Consider the following 20,000-nt stretch of genomic DNA (forward strand, 5'->3'; position numbering starts at 1 on the left):
CAGGTATAACATAGGATTAGAATGTAACTTCAGCTATAACATAGGATTATAATGTAGGTGAAATCAACCTGGAATGCATCAGGTTATATAATATTAAATGATGATTATAAAAGATTAGGTCGATCTGATCATGTGTCTGTGTATCAATCACATTATCTCCGATTATACCTGACAGATTATATGATTTTGTTCTTATCAATAAAACTCTATAACCCAGGACAGATTGTATCATCCAAATTATATAATTAAGGGTAGGTTACATCAACCCGAATATATGATAAACGATCGTTTATACCAGATTATATCAACTAGATAACATAAAGGAACAACTGTGATTGATAGAAAAACTCCAAAATGACTGAAGAAAAGAAACAGTTTACGAGAACATGACAACTCGATGCTGAGCACTTGGAAGAACTGAAAGTAAAAATGCAACTGGAAGTAAAAAACGCAATTTCCTCAGAGCAAGGAAGTCCCAATTTAGTTAGTTTCTTCCTCTTATCATACACCCACGGTTTCTTCCATGTGTAACTCGGTTCATCTCGACCTTGTGTGGTAATGGTATCACTTCCTGTGCGTCAATAGGCCTAATGAGGCAATAGGCCTAAGCGTGTGACTGTGAAGCATTACCCATTGTTTACAAATAAAATAGGTGCTAATCTGATGTAGCCATTGAGGGAGATGCTAACTTATTGTAGCTGATGAGGGCTCGATGCTAACATGACGGTAACTCTAAAGTCAAACCGTCCAATCTGAAGGCTCTACTTAACCACTCACCCTACTCACTTCCACCAATGCAAAGCGAACAGAACTGAGCCGCTTTAATAGAATCCCGGACGATTTTGAAATTCCGCCCGGACAATTTTTTTTTTAAAGTGTCTCAAAAAGTGGGCATGTCTAGGCAAAAGAGGGCTTCTGGTCACCCTACGTACGGGGAACCCATTTGATTCTTGCCTGTTCCACTGTTAAATAGAGGCGCAAGTTGGTGGGCGCTATCCTGGTTATTTCTCTGCTTGAGAGATACGAAGTGTGGCGTGTGAGCTTGTGCATGGGATGAATTGCGTGTGTCTCACGCCGAATGCGTGAAACTTGAGAGCCATGTTTTTACCTGTTATGGCTGTTGTGGAAGAGATGCTTACCTGTTGTGACGTTGAGGGATAGATTCTAACAGGGAGAGATGCTAACCTGTTGTAGCCGTTGAGGGAGAGAGGCTAACGGAGAGAGGCTAACCTGTTGTAGCCGTTGAGGGAGAGAGGCTAACCTGTTGTAGCCGTTGAGGGAGAGAGGCTAACGGAGAGAGGCTAACCTGTTGTAGCCGTTGAGGGAGAGAGGCTAACGGAGAGAGGCTAACCTGTTGTAGCCGTTGAGGGAGAGAGGCTAACGGAGAGAGGCTAACCTGTTGTAGCCGTTGAGGGAGAGAGGCTAACGGAGAGAGGCTAACCTGTTGTAGCCGTTGAGGGAGAAGGCCCCCTGGGGAGCAGCAGAGGTGCTGCTCTTGAAGTAGTAGACGCAGCCCTTGTGGAGGATGATGTACCGTAGAGGCCCTGAGGAGAGCAGGAGAGGGGGAGAGAAGAGGAGATGAAGGAGGTGGAAGAGGAGAAGGAGGGGAGGAGGAGAGGAAAGGAGGAGGAGAGGATAGGAGGGGAGGAGAGGAGGAGGTAGTGATGAGGAGGAGAGCACGCGGGAAGTAGAGGGGTAGAGGAGAGAGGGGAGGATCAGTTGTGCAGCTATGAAAGTAATATCACATTGTCTTTCACTCATTTACCCTTTACAAACATGAGGAACCTAATTTGATAGAAATGGATAATCTCCACAGGGAAATGGGAGGTTGTAGTAGATGTCTAACAGGATCTATCCGAATGAATTGGAATCTGAGTCTGTCTGGCTCAATCTGGATGAAAGAAATATCCCTAATTTCTGCTGTGCCTGAGATCAATAAAGTACATTTACTTACTTATCATTATACCCATATTACTGTTCTGTACTTAATTGATCTAATCCTTATCCAAAGAAAAGCATGTAAACCAAGAGGTGGGCGGGGCCTGTGACTCACATTTCATGAGGCTGAACTGGCTGCCTCCTTTCTTGTGCAGGTAGCCACAGGTGGACACGCCCCCTGGCATGGTGAGGAGGTTCTGGGCCCCGATGGCCCGCATGGGGGCCGGCCAACACATCTCCAGAGAGGCCATGGATCTGTAGGGGAGAGGAGGAGGAGGAGGAGGAGGAGGAGGAGGAGGAGGAGGAGGAGGCATGAGGGAGTGGAGAGGGGAGGGGGAGGAGGAGGAGGTAGAGGAGGAGGGTGGAGAGGGGAGAATGTGGAGGAGGAAGTGGAGAAAAGAAGAGGTGGAGGCGAAGGAGGTAGAGGAGCTGGGAGGGGAGAATGTGGGGGAGGGAAAGAGAAGGTGGAGGAGCAGGGGAGTGGAGTGAAGGAGGTGGGAGGAAGACATTTAAAAAAAGGAAAAGCATGTAAATGAGAGGAGGACAGGGACAACAAGAGAGTAGAAAATGGGATTAGAGAGGAGATGGGGAGAGGAGGAGGTGACAGGATATGGGAGGAGAGAAGAGCAGGAGGGAGAGCAATGAGAGGGGGGAGAGGAGAAGAAAGAACACAAGACAAGGAGAGGAGAGAGGGAGGGGAGGAGATATCAGGAGGAGAGGCGAGACGGATAGGGATTGTTAGGTCATCATGGTGTGTTATGGTTCAGAGAGATTTAGCATCAGATTATGGTTAAGAGAGGAGATAACGTCTTCCAAGGCAGGGAGGAAAAGGAGAAAAGTAATTAAAGTGCTGGAGGCTGAGCTCTACCGTAAACACACATAATTACAGTAGTGGGCAGGGTCACGAGTTCACAGCAAGGCAAACAAAAGTAAAATTGTAACCTTTATCGCATAAATTCTCAATACTCTGGCATATATATATGAGAGTCCGCAACAAATAACTCAACGTGGCACAGACAAAATAGAGTTTATAAGATGTTTGTATGATGAAATGATCTTTGTTTGTCCAAATCAAAATCATTGCACACTTTACTATGCCCATCTATTCTCATTAAATACTATGGTACTATACTTACTACATATTATACTACTATAATCATGACACCATACCCATTACACACCCATCAACACATTACACACTATAAGAATTAAATGACCAGTGGGTAGAATTCTATGGTAGCTTGCGGAACGTCTTGGCCGAAATTTTATATAGTATTCTTAAGTATATTTTAATTAGTATATAAGATTCATTGTGTTTCCTTAACCTTACAAAGGAAATACCGTACAGTAATAAGGTAGTGAAGATGTGGTTTACAGTTATAATGTGCCTGCAGTAATAATGCAGTGAGGATGTGGGCTACAGTAATAATGTAACTAAAGTAATAATGCAGTGAGGATGTGGGCTACAGTAATAATGTAACTACAGTAATAATGCAGTGAGGATGTGGGCTACAGTAATAATGTTACTACAGTAATAATGCAGTGAGGATGTGGGCTACAGTAATAATGCAGTGAGGATGTGGGCTACACATTAGAGGAGCTCTGTGCTGCCTACCTCTTGCTCAGTCTCCTCCTTAGGGTTTCAAACGCACGCTGTAGAATAGAGACCCAATGTCCATGTGTGGGGTCAAGTCCCAAAAACTCTAGTCTCTGCTCTCTGGTCTTGTCCTTCAGGACTAGTCTAACAGAATGGACTCTAGCCGTTCACTCTGAGAACACAGCCTCCTGACTGATGGTACCGACTGGAGACTGGTTCTACACTTGATCAGGAATGTTGCAATTACTCTCTCCCCCCTATCTCTCTATCGCCCTGCTGGAGGAAGGAAACAGAAAACCTTCCTTCGTTTCTTTGGTTCTCTTTCGTTTGGTTCTGTTGACTTAGTATTGAGTGTCTCTCTCACACTTGCCAGCATTCACACACGTGCACACCAACGCGCACCAACACACACACACAACCACGCAGACACATACACAGATGCAGGAAACCCATAATTTCAAGCGCCCAAGGAAATGTTCAGCTTCCTGAACACCCAAAGAAGATAATGAGAGAGAGAGAGAGAGAGAGAGAGAGAGAGAGAGAGAGAGAGAGAGAGAGAGAGAGAGAGAGAGAGAGAGAGAGAGAGAGAGAGAGAGAGAGAGAGAGAGAGAGAGAGAGAGAGAGAGAGAGAGAGAGAGAGAGGGAGGGAGAGGGAGAGGGAGAGAGAGAGAGAGAGAGTTAACAAATAAGTTAATGTGGCTTGACATGGAGAGAGAGAGTGGCTGACTGACTGACTTTTTCACAACCAAAATGAGCTTGTATCAGCATCAACAGATTTAAATTGTGGAATAAGTTAAGTGTGGAAGTACAGAAAAAGCCAAAACATAAAACAGTTTAATAAAAATATATAAAGTAGAGCTGTCAGTTAAACGCGTTATTAACGGCGTTAACGCAAACCAATTTTAACGGCGTCAAATTTTTTATCGCGCGATTAACGCACATCTTTTATTAAAAAAAAAAAATAATAATTAAAAAAAAAATTCTTTGGCTCAAAACAAAGAAGCAGTAGCCTGACTGCTATGTTCAAATGACATTTGTTCAAAGCAGTCTAAAAGACTGCTTAGATTTTAATTGCACTATAGGCTCTTTTTTTGTATCTTCCTGTTTTGATCAGTATATGCCAATGTTGTTATCAATAAAAAATCATTTGCACAAGGCAAGCCGATGCACTTCACCATGTTGATAAGAGAATTAAAACCAGAAGAATTAATGGGACAAAGAAATCAAGGGATATCTAGCATAGAAAACGAATTTGCGATTAATCGCGATTAATGTGAGTTAACTATGACATTAATGCGATTAATCACGATTAAATATTTTAATCGCTTGACAGCTCTAATATAAAGACATCATCCTCAAAAAGTACAGAAATGTAAAGGAGCCTCTGTAACATTGACATATAGACTGTAATTTTGTGACATACATGGTATTTGTATTTTTATGTATAATATTTATTTATATATCGACATTTATACTATCCATATATGGCTATTCATGATATATAAATAAGATAATATATCATTAGTTATTATTCATATTTATATAAATTATTTGATAGAACTTACATGTTTGAAATAAAGACAATCAATCAATTAATCAATCAATGGTAGTTTCAGTTTCATTATTTCGGTGACATTATTTTAGTTCCTAATGTTTACAGAGGCGATAGGAGATAAGGGAAGGCAGGACTAGGAGGGGTGAGAAGGAGAAAAGGAGAACATTGAGGGGGGAGGTGAAAATAAGGGAAATGGAAAGTGTGTGTATGCAGCAGTCAGTAGGGTGATGCTGCGTGTGTGTGTTTGTTTGTATGCTATTGTGCGTGTGTCTGTGTAAGTCAATTTGAGTGAATGTGTGTATATGTATGTGTGTGTGTGTGTGTGCGTGTGTTTGTGTGTGTGTGTGTGTGTGTGCGCGCCCACGCAAACATTGTGGGATGTGTAAGAGTCTTTCACTTAGCTAAAATAAACAATGCTAAGCTAAAGACGACAACTTTCTGTTTGCCAGAAAGGGAAGCTTTGGCTAGGAGCGGCTTTTCGAGTCAAGACGCTTCCTCACACACACCCACACAAAAACATCCCACCCCCCCCACACTCACACACACACTAACACACGTTTCTATACCATCTTTGGCCATATATGGGCTTGACCTCTCAAAAATAATATCTCTTAGTGTTGAAAGACACAAATAGGTCTCTTGTTCTCGCTGTCTTTCACTCACACACACACACACACACACACACACACACACACACACACACACACACACACACACACACACACACACACACACACACACACACACACACACACACACACACACACACACACACACACACACACACACACACACACACAGACACAGCAGAAGAGAAGTATGACCGGCTATTTAAGCTGTGATTGTACATTTCCACTTGAAGTTATTGTATTATCCAGGCGTATAATCCATTGTATTCAATCTAAATCTACTTGATTTACCTTAAACCTTCTGAAATTCAGCCTAAATCTACTTAGACTTACTCTCAACCTTTTTAAATGAACCCTTAATCTAATTGACTTAACCACAACATTCTTCAATTTGTCCCATAGCTTCTTGACTTACCCTAAATCTTCTTAAATCCACCCTAAATCCACTTTAACTTATCATAAACCTTCCTCAAGCAACCCTTAATCTAATTGAAATATCCTAAACCTTCTTAAATCCACCCTAAATCTGCATAGAATTACCCTATACCTTCGTAAACACACCTTAAGTCTATGTGGACTAACACCAAACCTCCTTCAATTCTCCCTGAAGCTACCATCCCCTTAACCTATTCCCCCCCCTAACCCCTCCGTAGAGCCTGTCCCCGTGGCTCGTATGTAAATACAGAGTGCTGGACTCACCTCCTGAGTTTGAGCAGTTGTGATATTTACACAGAGGAGTTGGAGTAAAGAAGAAGGTAAGCAGGACTTACGTGAGGTCTATCTGCTTCTGAACACACATTCTACTGTGTGACCGGCTGACCAGGGACTTCTTCCTCACAGACACAGTAGACATGGCGGACACGAGGGAGCGAGCCTCGCACCATTCACCATGCTGACCACCCCACCGACCGACTGGACCAGACCACAGATGGGAGACAGATGGATAGAAGGATGGATGGAAGGACAGAAGGACAGAAGGAAAGACAGTACAGACTGAAGGAGAGACCGAAGAGACTGAAGGAGAGACAGAACAGACTGAAGGAGAGACCGTACAGACTGAAGGAGAGCCAGGAGCTCGTGGAGAGACTGGATGAGGGAGACTGAAGTCGGAAGGTGAATAGAACGGAATGAAGGGGGTTTAAGGAACCGTTGACAGTAGTAATCCACAGCTGTGTTGAAGGGATTTGGCTAAAGAGGAGACCAGGGTGGAAGCTCTGAAGTTATCTAGAGCAGACAGACTGAATCGATGTGAAACCATGAGTGGTTTCCTGTAGGGGCAGAGCCTGCAGCCAGCCACATCTTCTTATTGGCTCTGTGACTTCCTACTTCCTCAGAAACACATTCTGACAGGAAGCTGGGGGTACTTTCCAACCCCCGGTGTGTAACAATGGAGAGAGTGCAGTCACCTACGCACTCATGCACAATTTACACGCACACACACACACACACACACGCACATGCAGACACACACACAGGCGCACACACACACGCATGCACGCACCCAGACACACAAACACACACACACACACACACAACCATACACACACACACACACACACGCACACATACACTCACGCACATGCAGACACACACGCAGGCGCACACACGCACACACACACGCATGCACGCACCCAGACACACAAACACACACCCACACCCACACACACACACACACACACACACACACACACACACACACACAGATAAGCAGACCTGAAGGGCTTAATTCAATTCAATGGTATATATTTACACACACTAAATCGTAATGAAATCAATCATGAACAAGCCTCTGAAACGAGGCACCAGCTGGTGGTGTTTGTTTCCATATATATATATATATATATAATATATATATACAGCAGTGACCAATCCTATGGCATGTCACTTAATTTCAACCAATGGTCAACCTCTGAGGTCCAATACGTTGCAGATCATTCTCCATACTCTTCTCACGGGTGGTTCCTGGTTGGTGGAACAAGCTACCTAGCTACCTTTCTACCTCACTACCACACACAGGATCTATCTGAATGTATCGGAATACCTATCTCCCTCTCTACCTAGCTACATGGCCCCTCAATTCCTACCTACTAAGCAGATCTGTCCCATTCTTCAGTAAGACCCAACTCCCCAGAGAACATCTCAGACTTCAGTGCATGTTGTGTTGCTGGTGTGTATCTCACTATGCTGTCATGCATTCCTGCTACGCAGTTGACCGCAATACATTTTATAAAGATATATTTACGTTAGATTGATTCTTGAACATGGCTCCTATGCGTAACCCTGTCTGTGTATGTGCCGCGTGGTCGCGTATCCGTCACGGTTTCGCGCATGCCTGCTTTGAAGACCCAACCACGTTGAAGAGGTACTTCGTAGATGGAAAGTGTGCCTGGAACCAAACCCAAGTCGTGCCGTGCTAAGTAGTGACGAGTAGAGCTGGTACTGTCGGTGGAAAAGAGGCACTCGACTTTTTATTATAGGGCTTACAGCCAGGGTGCGATTTGTCAAAAAGGGGGAGGATGTTGTTTCATCTATTTTTCAATCATGAAAAAACACAACACGCCTAATAATTTTTCAAGTTAATGGTGGGCCCGATTAGCCTACATTTCAAACAGTTGAACATTCATCTTGACATGAAACATTTAATTTTCCAAAAAAAACAATAAAAGAAAACAGATCCCTCCCATCCCCCCAACAAATCGCACTTTGCTTACGGCCTTTACATATTTGCAGTTGTATTCTTTGATTATTTGAAGCTAGAATTGTAATTTGCTTTGAATACAAATGTCTGCAAAATGACTTAATGTATGTTTTGTTTTGTTTGTTTTTGTAGTGTAGTTAGGTTTCTGGGTTTACACAGTTTGAAAACAACCCTGGTTTTTAACCCTACAATCTAGTGTTAGAAACAAACCCTGAACACAGAGAGAATGACCTGGTTTACAGTACCATCTAGTGTTAGAAACAACCCCTAACACATAGAGAGTGAGGGGGTTTAGTACAATCTAGCGTTACAAAAAAAAACTAACACAGAGAGAAGGAGGTGGTTTGCGATTCAATCTAGTATTGCAAACAACCTCTAACACAGAGAGAATGAGGTGGTTTACGGTTCAATCCAGTGTTACAAACAACCCCTAACACAGAGAGAATGAGGTGGTTTACGGTTCAATCCAGTGTTACAAACAACCACTTTCACAGAGAGAATGACCTGGTTTACAGTACCATCTAGTGTTACAAACAACCCCTAACACAGAGAGAATGAGGTGGTTTACGGTTCAATCCAGTGTTACAAACAACCCCTAACACAGAGAGAATGAGGTGGTTTACGGTTCAATCCAGTGTTACAAACAACCACTAACACAGAGACAATGAAATGGTTAACTGTGCAAACTAAAGTTAAGCAGTACAACTCTTCCCTTCTCCAGAACCACTAATAGCAGTTCAACCTTGCACAGCGCGAGACACGCCCTCCCCTAGAACCCAAGCGTTTAACAGTCTAATTAAATAATCCTCTTTCAAGAACTCCCCCAGACTCAACAATGTCATGAACCACTCTGAACGGACAGAAACGAGAGTCCCGTGAGCAGTCCCGCTCCAAAACGGAAAAACAAAGCATATTTAGAGGAGCCGTTGGCACTGTCCCCAGAGTGGACCCAGCCCATGGCTCTGCTGAACACGCCTGTCGTCACGAGAAGCATCTGGAAGCATGTGCTAATGAAACGGTGGATCTTACCGCTACAGTGCCGACCTCGGAGCCGTGCGGGCGTCCTGCTGCGACACTCCTCCTGCTCTCTGCACTTCCTGCCGGTTCTCTCACTGTGTACACACTCGCTCGGCACTGGCAACTCACCATGACGTGACGCTTCAGGACCAGCCCACCACGGACAGTGAGACGGACACATCGACACCACAGACAGGCAGACAGGCAGTGATGAAGAAGAACTCTGATTTTAGAGCAGGATCATTGGAAGACGCAGACGGTGATTGACCAAGCGACAAGCGTACATTCAATGAGACAATGGGTGAACATGATCCCTAAAGGGAAACCTTCACATAGTGGGCAGAGACAACACAGGCAAACACAGGTGACGGGGAGTGACCCTTGGGCATGGCTGAAGTCGTCCATAGCGGGAGAGGCAAGTTAATTTGCAATCCAATAAGTGGACACGCCTGCAAGGCTGCAAGACGGTTAATATCTTTACATCAAATGGGGCGGTAGAACTCAGTATCACTGCAAATGGAAACTCAAAAGACATAGACAGCTGACATGCAGACAGACAAAAAGAGGGATAGACAGACAGACACAGACCGACAAACCTACAGATCGACAGTGAGCCACATCTAAACCACAGTCAGACAGGCAAGCAGACAGACCCACCCATCGAGACCACAGACAGACTCAAATAAAATGACACGGTGAAGCACAAACAGACAGGCCGTATGAATGTTACCACTGTATACAGTATTCATTGTAGCAGTGTATTCAGTGCCGCTACCACCCCGTTGAACAAGTATAGGTGAGATGTAAACACATCGTGGAGTTAAACACCGTCTCCCTAGAGCCCCGTTCAGCAGCTCCTGAGGGTCACTGCACAGCGCCGGGGTGCTGGCGTGCAGCCTGGGACCACGACCGCGCCACGCCTTCAGTCTGAATGCAGACGGAGGGATAGGTTCAGAATGCCCTACCTTTCACTTAAGCTCACTGTTCCTCCCTGGGGAGTGGCTGAGGCTCGAATCATGATCCCGTTGCCAGTCCTGCTCTGGTTCCCTCTCCTCACCCGTGTCCCTTTCGACCGCTGGCCCTGAGACAGGTGTTAGGGTGTCTCTCTAATCCGTCAGCCACAGGCATCCTCAAAGGTTAGCGTTGGGTTATGGGTTGGGTTAAGGGTTAGAGTAGGGATAGGTTAAAGTTACTTTAGGGTAAGGATAAGGGTTAGAGGCTAAGGGTTATGGTGGTGAATTAGGGTTAGATTAAGGGATGGGTTAGAGCTACATTAGGGTTAGGATAAGCACTAGGGTTTGGGACTTTATTGTAATATTTTGAACTCATGCTCATGGGGTTAGGTCAATGCTGTTTATCCCCTGCTGCTCCCAAACTATGAACTTAATGAGGCAGCAGATGAGGCCAAGTACAGCACAATGACCCCCAAAGCTGAGTGCGTTCGGTCATTTTACGTCGTGTCATGTTGTGTTATGTTGTGTTGTGTTACATTACACTATGGTGCATTACATTGTTTATTGTTATGTAACGTTGCAGTATGTTATTTTATGGTATGTTGGATTGCGCTGTGTTGTTCAGTTCATGTTAGGTTGTGCTAGGGTGTGTGTGTTGTGTTGTATTACGTGAATTATGTTCAATTGTGTTGTTTCTGTTTGGTAGTCATATCTCAGTGGTGATGAGAAAAGGCTTGATTTTCAATTCCGGTGACTGAACTGTGAGGCTATATCTAGACTTTTCACCAGAAGCTCTTTTCAGTGGGTGGGGGAAATACTTTCAGCTCAAAGCTATTTTTATTTAGGTTCATTAACTACAGAGCTATTGACAAATCCATGTTGTTCACATCCTGTTCAGCGGACACCTACGCAGGAGAACTTCCTGTCACCCACTGCTGTTTGAATGTACGTTTGAAGTTCAGTTTGGTTTATAATTCAGATTTTTATCGCCTACCTGCTGTTGCCCAATCTGCCCCCCCTTGACTCAACTATGACAAGGCAACAAACAACAAGGCTGACAAGCCCTTCAGCTCTTCAGTCACTTTGTTTGTCAACAATAGGAAGAAAGAGGCTATCTTTTATTAGACCTTTTAGCCTCCTTATGAAACCTAAAGGGCTCAAATAGAAAATCCTAAATATCTACAAATAATGACAATTGGTTGACATTGAATGTAAAAATGCAAAAACCTCTTTTATCCTCCTTTATCCAGAGATCCCACAATATTGCATTGGCCTCTCATTATGTTTAGTATATGCTACACGTGAACCTCCTAAGATGTAAAACGACGTAAAACAATAATCATGCCGAAAGCGAAGTCAATAGTCGGGCTATTCCCCACTATTCACGGAGCCTGAGGTGAATAATTGTTAATTATATTATAGTGATGTATAACACACGTGTCGGGCAGCGACAATGCTTTCTAAACAATAATAGCGGGAAAACTTAGCTAAGAGGTGATTTCGCTAGCCGTGCCCATTCAAACCCCCAAACGCCAGAAAAGCTGCATCGTACACAACTTGTTGCTGTGTAACGTCACGGCGGATTTGTTTGAGCACTGTGTGTGCGATCAGAAATGTTTATGAGGACAATTTTGAGAGAAGATGGGAGCAGTTCAATACAGAACTGTGCGCGGACCTTAGACAAATCAAGTGGTTTCTTCTTCAGACCCCCGCTGGTGGGTCGCACACATAACACTGCATCAAGAGGTCGCACCCCTGTCCTGGCAGGCCCTTTCACACTTTTTAAACAGAAGTCAGTGCGTCTTGGTTACGACCTTGTGTTTGTACATTTTATACATAGCCCACCAACGCACACATTCCCGCCATGAACTGTCTGTGTTAAAAGTGTTAACATAGTGACCAAGACAACCAGAACCCACGTCTTCTTTACGGTGAAACAAAACAAACAGAAAAGGGGAGCAACATGCTAGAAATCAGCTGCCTGCCATTAAGGAATCCACCGAAACTGGAAAGCTCTAAACGAGCAAAATAAAATGGAGACGTGTGTGTAAACCAGTACCTAAATCTCTTAAGTCCATAGAAGAATAAACATGAAAAACACATACAAGATAAACTACAAAGAATCGACCAAAGAATGTCAGAACCTGCTAGATTCCCCAATTACACAAAAATAACTCCAAAACAAATATAATCACTGGAAATCAAGACGGCCTGGGCCGGTGACAGCCTCCTAAATTAAATGAGAACTTAAATTAGGATGATTCAGATCTTCAACTCCCAATACCTACCGTTGGATCTGAGTCAACAGCCACCTAGGGATAATCCTCTGTTTGATCATCAACCACAGACATATTTCATATGATATAGTGCATTTCAACGCTCAAAACCATGTCCTGGGCAAATCCCAAATTGTGTTTTCACCAATTCATCGTAGAGCAGAACATGTTTCAACCTCAGCACCCTAAGTCACAACCAAATAAACAAAAGCTAAATGGTCTCCTATGTAGTTTGGATCCAAATTGACACGAGGGGCCTGCGGGTCTGATGGAAAGTGTGGGAAGGAAAACCTCAGACTTTGAAAAACAACATATACAAGAACTAGCTTCCAGCCCTCATTAGGGATTACTTCTAGATACGATTATTTTCTCGAGGAGACATCAATATAATCGACGTTCCTCAAATGATCGGTTCAGACCACTTAGCAGGATACATAGGAGAACAGCTGTGAGCCACCTGGGAGACAAGAAGGGCTTCTGATGCCCTCAGAGGAGTATCCGCAGGACATCATCAGGTCTGGTTCAGAGTGTTCTGCTACAGAGTCTATCTCACTTCATGGTCGTGCTTCTGGGCTCTACTCACCATTCCTACTCTGTATGCAGAGTTCTTCACATCCATTCACTGCCACAAACGGAAGACACAAAATGATACATGCAGAGCAGAATTAGGCGAAACCAACCTATTATCAATATTCAAAGGTGCATTTTCATTCTATAATCCCCTGAGATAAAGTGGCACACTCCATGCCAAAGCCCCCAAGAACAGAGGTAATAACAAAGAAACATCATTCTGCTGGGTGTGGTTCATCACTGGGCAGACAGCAGCTCCACGTGTAAGCCCACATTACAGATCAGGACGTGGAATGCGTGTACGCTGGTTAAATACAATTAGAATATAGATTTGTCTGTGGTTGACTTTCAATATTCTGTGTCTTCCTGCAATGTCTGGACTCTTCTGATTTATGTAGATAGACATGCACAATGAATAAATATTGATTGATGCATAACTATCTATATTTTAAGGGAAATCTGTATATTTACTTCTGAATATACATACACACACACACGCACATACGCACACACGCACACACACACACACACACACACACACACACACACACACACACACACACACACACACACACACAATAAACTTTTCTAAGTACATTTCTAAGTAAATTGTGTTTTTATTCCACACTTGTTCCCATGCCATTAAAGCCCCTTTGAATTCCCTTGAGATACAGAGAGAGAGAGGCAGAGAGAGTAAGAGAGAGTCATGTTTGCAGTTGACTTTCTAGCACATAGAGGAACAGACAGCTCTATTATTAAGCCTGACAGGAAACATCTAACCACATAATGACACCAAAATGACCGCTCTCTGCGCCTCCCTGTCGCTCTTACTCTTTCTCTGTCACTCATTGTCCTCTCTGTCTTCCCGTCTTTCAGATTCAGAGTACAATAATAGTTCATGGCTATTCCGATTTTAATCTCTTTCTATCTCTCCATTGCTCACTGTCTTTCAGTCTGTCCATGTGGCTGCAGGCCAGCCTGTCTCTCTGCCTGTCACGGTTTTGAACAATGAAGCCATTCCTCTATCGATCAGGGTTTGTCTGAGAGTTGAAGGGAAGTATGCCCTCTAGTGGTAGCGAGAACACATTGCACTGTTTTGAACTATTGGACGACACGGTCATCTACTGGAGGGCCGTGTCATTACAGGCTCTCCAAATGACGCTACCATCCTATCGGCTCTCTTGCAACGGGAGGACCGTAAACATAATCAGGACAGTATAAAGTGTCAGCCAAAAACTATAAGATAATGACCTATAAAATAGAGTGTTCACTTGCTTTATAAGTATTGTTCACAATATACCAAAGGAAATGCGCAGAGCTGATGGTACATCACAGAACAAAATAAGAAGTAGAACTACCTGAAGCCCATATGAAGTCGTAGAATCCACTCACTGTATAATCCACAGTGTTTATTTTAACCAGCTAAAATGGCTTCAATGAAAATCCAATGGGAACAAAAGTGTAAGAATATATCTCTTTGAAGTATCAAAGAGGATACACTATCCAAAACTCTCAAAAGTATCTTAGAAAACCTGTTACCAAGTGAATTGAACACAGAACTCTTGGTGGACAAGTGCAGGACACCCCGAACTCAGCCGCTCCTCCTGTCAGGAAACCACAAACACAGAGGAGCAATGTGGTACTACAAATACACCAGTGGAAATGGTACACACACTCCCAAACTCACGCACACACACACACACACACACACACACACACACACACACACACACACACACACACACACACACACACACACACACACAAGCGCGCTATGCTTAAACTTCTCAGACAATAGCATAACACGCAATAAAACACTGGAAATGCTGTGTTGGAAAGTCTTGAGCACCACCAGAATAGGGGCTCATAAATCACAAGCACGCAACAACACGGCCGCCGGAGACAAAGGTTTCCTGCTAATAAAGTATTTTAGTTCGACCTTATTTCAGTCTGATGCTGCGGCCAACCAGAATGTCTGCGCAGCTCAAAACATATGACATTATTTAGAGAGGCCGGAATATGACCTGCATAATCCGACATGAACAAATGCTTTACAATAATCACTGATTACAAAAAGAGAGTTCAAGCAATCACAACCTGAGCAGGTGTGTGCTGACCTCTATATTGCTCTCTCCATAGCATTCCTCCTCCTCCCCTCTCTTCTTCTTCTCTCTCTGTGTGTTTTGGATTAAAGCCACCAGGGAGACAACCACAGTGTTTGGTTCAGAACCCAGGACAACAACGAGAGTGTTCGGTATAGGAGAACAACCAGGGTGTTTGGTTCAGAACCTTAAGGAGAACAACCAGAGTGTTTGGTTCAGAACCCTAGAGGAACAACCACAGTGTTTGGTTCAGAACCCTAGACGAACAACCAGAGTGTTTGGTTCAGAACCCTAGACGAACAACCAGAGTGTTTGATTCAGAACCCGAGACGAACAACCAGAGTGTTTGGTTCAGAACCCTAGACGAATAACCAGAGCGTTTGGTTCAGAACCCTAGACGAACAACCAGAGTGTTTGGTTCAGAACCCTAGACGAACAACCACAGTGTTTGGTTCAGAACCCTAGACGAATAACCAGAGCGTTTGGTTCAGAACCCTAGACGAACAACCAGAGTGTTTGGTTCAGAACCCTAGACGAACAACCACAGTGTTTGGTTCAGAACCCTAGACGAATAACCAGAGCGTTTGGTTCAGAACCCTAGACGAACAACCAGAGTGTTTGGTTCAAAACCTCCAGAGGAAAGCTTCCAAAGAACCACAGCTCCTGGAGGTCCTGGAGGGTTGGGCCACCTCCTCCCCCAGGATCGGGCTTCTTGGCTGGGCTTTGCAGTTAGGAGCTCTGGCATTCTTTGGTAGCCCAGTGTGTAATTAGTGTTGGTTCACTTGAAGCCAGAGGGGCTAGTCTACTACGTAGCACAAAGCAGAACACTAACACACATGCAGTAAATTAGTATCTAAATATAATGCAGCCTAAACATTAAGGTTTAGTGGGCGTGGTCAAAAGAGCCCTCAGTTCAAGGGGGAGTGGTTAATAGCAGTCTTATTGTTAGAGGGAGTGGTCAATAGAACACTCAGGGTTAGGGGGAGTGGCAAATAGGACACTCAGGGATAGTGGTAGTTGTCAATAAAACACTCAGGATTAGCGGTTGTTGTCAATCGAACACTCAGGCTAGGGGGAGAGGTCAATAGAACACTGAGAGCTACTGTTATCTGAACACTAAGGGCTAGGGGGAGTCAAAGGTTCATAGTAAGGCAAATCTTTACACAGGCAGTGACTAGCTTGGCGGTCAACTTGCTAAGCTCAGCACAAACAGTGACTAGCTTAGCAGCGAGACCATGTTTAGCTGTACATCACTACAACCATGTGATTACCGGAGAACAAGGCCTTCTTAACCACAACTACTCATTTTTAGTGAGTAGTTACAGTGGTAAGACTCACCACAGTCATGTTCAGAGCAGCGGATGTCCTTCTGCTAGTAGCTTACATTATTTACACAGAGCAGAGCCATACTATTCGTACTCACAGGCTCCCATCAAAACGTAGTACTCTCTTTAGTCTTTTATCTCTATTATTTAACCCTCATGTGAAGCTGCAGACTAGTAGAATGTCGCATCCCATTGCAACCTTATTGAAACACACAGATGCACAAAAACATTTGGAGTTCTGTTTCTTTATGGATTCAATTACATTAAATTGATTTAGCAGCCGTCCAAATGTGCAAGATTAATTTACATGAGTACACGAATAAAAGCAATTGCTTTCAAGTACTAGGCCTAGTACTTGAGTCTGCCTTGTGTATGAAAAGTGCTATGTAAATAAAGTTGCCTTGCCTACAATAAAATAAAGGTTTTATTTGTATTTTAACATTTGTATTTTAACATTTCTAATTACATTCAGTAAGATGCAGTCTGAAAAGATTCATTTTCAGGCTCTGGTAAAAGATGGATCGGGTTTCAGCTGTCCTCATGTCAGTCCGGGTCTCGTTCGACCATTGTGGGGCCAAGAGGGCAACCCTCAGCATTGTGTTGAGCGGGTGCTGGAGTCCCCACGTAGTGTGGGAGTAGAAAGCCGTTTGGCTCTCATGGATTGTAGTGGATGGGCTAGAGTGGATGGTTTGGATGTAGGATGGGCCTGGGCTATTGGCAGTACGCTAGGAACGAATCAGTGACTTGAATCAGATTCGAGCAGCCCCAGGTAGCCAGTGCAGGGTCAGAAGGAGTGGGGTAGCATGGGATGAATTAGATAGGTAGAAGACCAGGGCCGGGCTGCCACATTCTGGACTAGACGCACAGGAGGAATAGCACGTGTAGGTAGACAAGGCAGAAATAAGTTGCAGTAGTTTACACCGGAGAGGACAAAAGACTGGACCAAAACCTAGGTGGCCTAATGGGTCAGGAACGGACGTAACCTCCAGATTTTGTTGAGCGTGAAGGACAGCTGGTCATCCAGGGTCACCCCAAGGTTCCTGGCTGCCCGGGTCGCAGGCACCACAGAGTTGTGGTGTTGATGGAGAGGTGGTGGAATGAGGATGCCTTCCCTGGAAGGGAGTGAAGCTCAATCTTGTAACACACTTATTGTTCTACCTGGGTTTCAGACCGTGAAAAAGACAGAATAGGTTGGTGGTAAGAAAGGCCATGTGAGTGAGTGACAGGACCCACTGACTTGGTGTACAGAGAGACGAGGATGGGTCCCAGGACAGTGGTGCACAGGCACCCTCAGGTTGGGCTGGAAGCCCCCATCTCTGGCGAGCTCCTCCTCTTGCCTCACCTAGTTTTGTACCCAGTAAGTCTCTTTTGGCACCATTGGGTCTGCCTAATGGCTTCTTCCAATTCTTGAATGTCTCTCGCCATTCTTTTAAATCCCACCCCTAACACTAATGTGGCAACCTTGACCTTAAGAAAATAATGATGGCTGAGAGAGAGTGCGCAATTTAGACAATCCTGCGCCCCGCACACCGCACGATTCCAGGAATTGCTAGTTTGATCAACACTGTTGACAGAAAATCATCACACATCACGGCCCAGTGGTCGGGTCGGTCGGTCAGGTGACATGGTCTGTGTCACATAAACATAGAACTTAAAGGGCCCCTTTTGGAACCCCATGTGTGAGTGTGATTGGACATCACAAGTGGGAGTTTCCACCTATGGCTAGATATACCAGTTACAGGTTCCATAAGCTACAATACTGTAGCAGATACTGCTCCCGTTCGAATGCTTTGTTGTCTTTTAATTGTATGCTGTCTCCCATGCCTGAAATATACTGTAACATAGTGTCAAGCAAACAATGTTCCAAATGGAGAAATTAAATTATTGGAGTTCCATCTGCCATAATTTAACACAATGGGGCCCAAGCTAAATCTATCAATATATCTACACTTAGTTCTCTAAATATATGCAGGGATAACGAAGGGCTTCCTTTGTCTAGAAACTAAGGAAACTTTAAAATGTGCTCAAGACTGTTCAGATTTCACCTCATATTAGAATTATTTAGTAAACCCACTCACACACAGAGACACAGATTCATCTTGTGACATTTATCCAATTGTTTTGAGTCACTAAATGTCTGGAGTGAGCAACATCCCCCCTCCCGCACACACACAGACACACACACACACACACGTACACACACACACACACATAGGTTGTAGCATGTGCCTCTCACACAGCTTCCTAATCCAGTGCTGCGTTCAGCTCAGACATGGTCAAAAAGTGACATCATCGTTTTCCCTGTGTGTGTGTGTGTGTGTGTGTGTGTTTCTGTTTTATTGTCTTTGTTTTTATATGCTGTATATGTGTATAAGTGTGTGTGTGTGTGTGCGCGCACATGTGTGCATGCATATTATTGTGTTTTTGTGTTTGTGTATATATGTGTGTGTGTGTGTGTGTGCCTGCGTGCAAGCATGTGTGTATATGTGTGCATGTATGTGTGCATGTATGTGTGTGTGTCTGTGTATGTGTTTGAGTGTGTGTGTGTGTGTGTGTGTATGTCTGTGTATGTGTGTGTGTGTATGTCTGTGCATGTGTGTGTGTGTGTGTGTGTGTGTGTGTGTGTGTGTGTGTGTGTGTGTGTGTGTGTGTGTGTGTGTGTGTGTGTGTGTGGTATAATATATCTACCACATGATGACATCTCTACATTGTTTATCAGGGACCAGCGGTGACCATCAGAGGACAGAGTCTCACCTCTCTGCTTCTAAGCTTCTACTGCTCTGCTTTTACTGCATCCAGCCCTTCATTAGGGCTGGATTAGCAGAGGCTGGACAGCGGAGGGTAAAATGTTGTTTTCAGGGAACATTTGATGAAACATGCTAAACTTAGCCCTGAACTAAGAGGAAGCAGACGACTCGTGAATAATATCTTGTTGTTTTCCATCCTCGCTTTGGTCAAATGCTTTTAGGCACTCACAAAGTGTCAGGGGATTTTTAAATGTGGAAAACACTTTTAGAGTACGGCAAGTTGAAGGATGAGATCTAGTACCGAGTAATATCAGTACTAGTACTGCGTATTATAACAGAGTAGCAATACAGAGTTCTGTGAGTTTTGAGCTGTACAGTGAGGAAGTCCAATGGACTTCACAGGAACATCACAGGAAGTAGGATACTGGCTAGACGCTGGGAGCGCCACAGTGACACTGAGTGTCCACACTGTGTGCGTTTGCCTTGAGGTTGTGGTTGTAAATACGTACCTTACTGTAACATGACTGCACTGTCACCATAGCCCAGCCACAGAGGGGGATTTTGATTTTAGTGAGGACTTGCACAAACATGGG

The 20,000-nt window shown here is 44.1% G+C and overlaps 1 protein-coding gene across 7 annotated transcripts in view; it reads right to left on the reverse strand.

Annotated features, from left to right (window-relative positions):
- sh3bp2 (SH3-domain binding protein 2) overlaps positions 1-9,546 on the reverse strand; it is an 18,217-nt gene extending 8,671 nt beyond the window's left edge. The window contains exons 1-3 of one of the 7 annotated variants that reach the window (XM_060038960.1): positions 9,447-9,546; positions 2,054-2,193; positions 1,442-1,544 (exon numbers count right to left, since the gene is read on the reverse strand). In XM_060038960.1, coding sequence (XP_059894943.1) covers positions 1,442-1,544; positions 2,054-2,189 — 239 coding nt within the window. In that variant the 5' untranslated portion in view covers positions 2,190-2,193; positions 9,447-9,546. Of the gene's footprint in view, positions 1-1,185; positions 1,545-2,053; positions 2,194-3,553; positions 4,401-6,489; positions 7,188-9,446 lie in introns of those variants that run through there. The other 6 variants (XM_060038958.1, XM_060038956.1, XM_060038957.1 and 3 more) reach the window with 6 other exon arrangements.
- Between the last annotated feature and the right edge of the window lie 10,454 nt (positions 9,547-20,000).

Source organism: Gadus macrocephalus, chromosome 19 (genome assembly GCF_031168955.1).
Source record: "Gadus macrocephalus chromosome 19, ASM3116895v1".
NCBI lineage: Eukaryota > Metazoa > Chordata > Actinopteri > Gadiformes > Gadidae > Gadus > Gadus macrocephalus.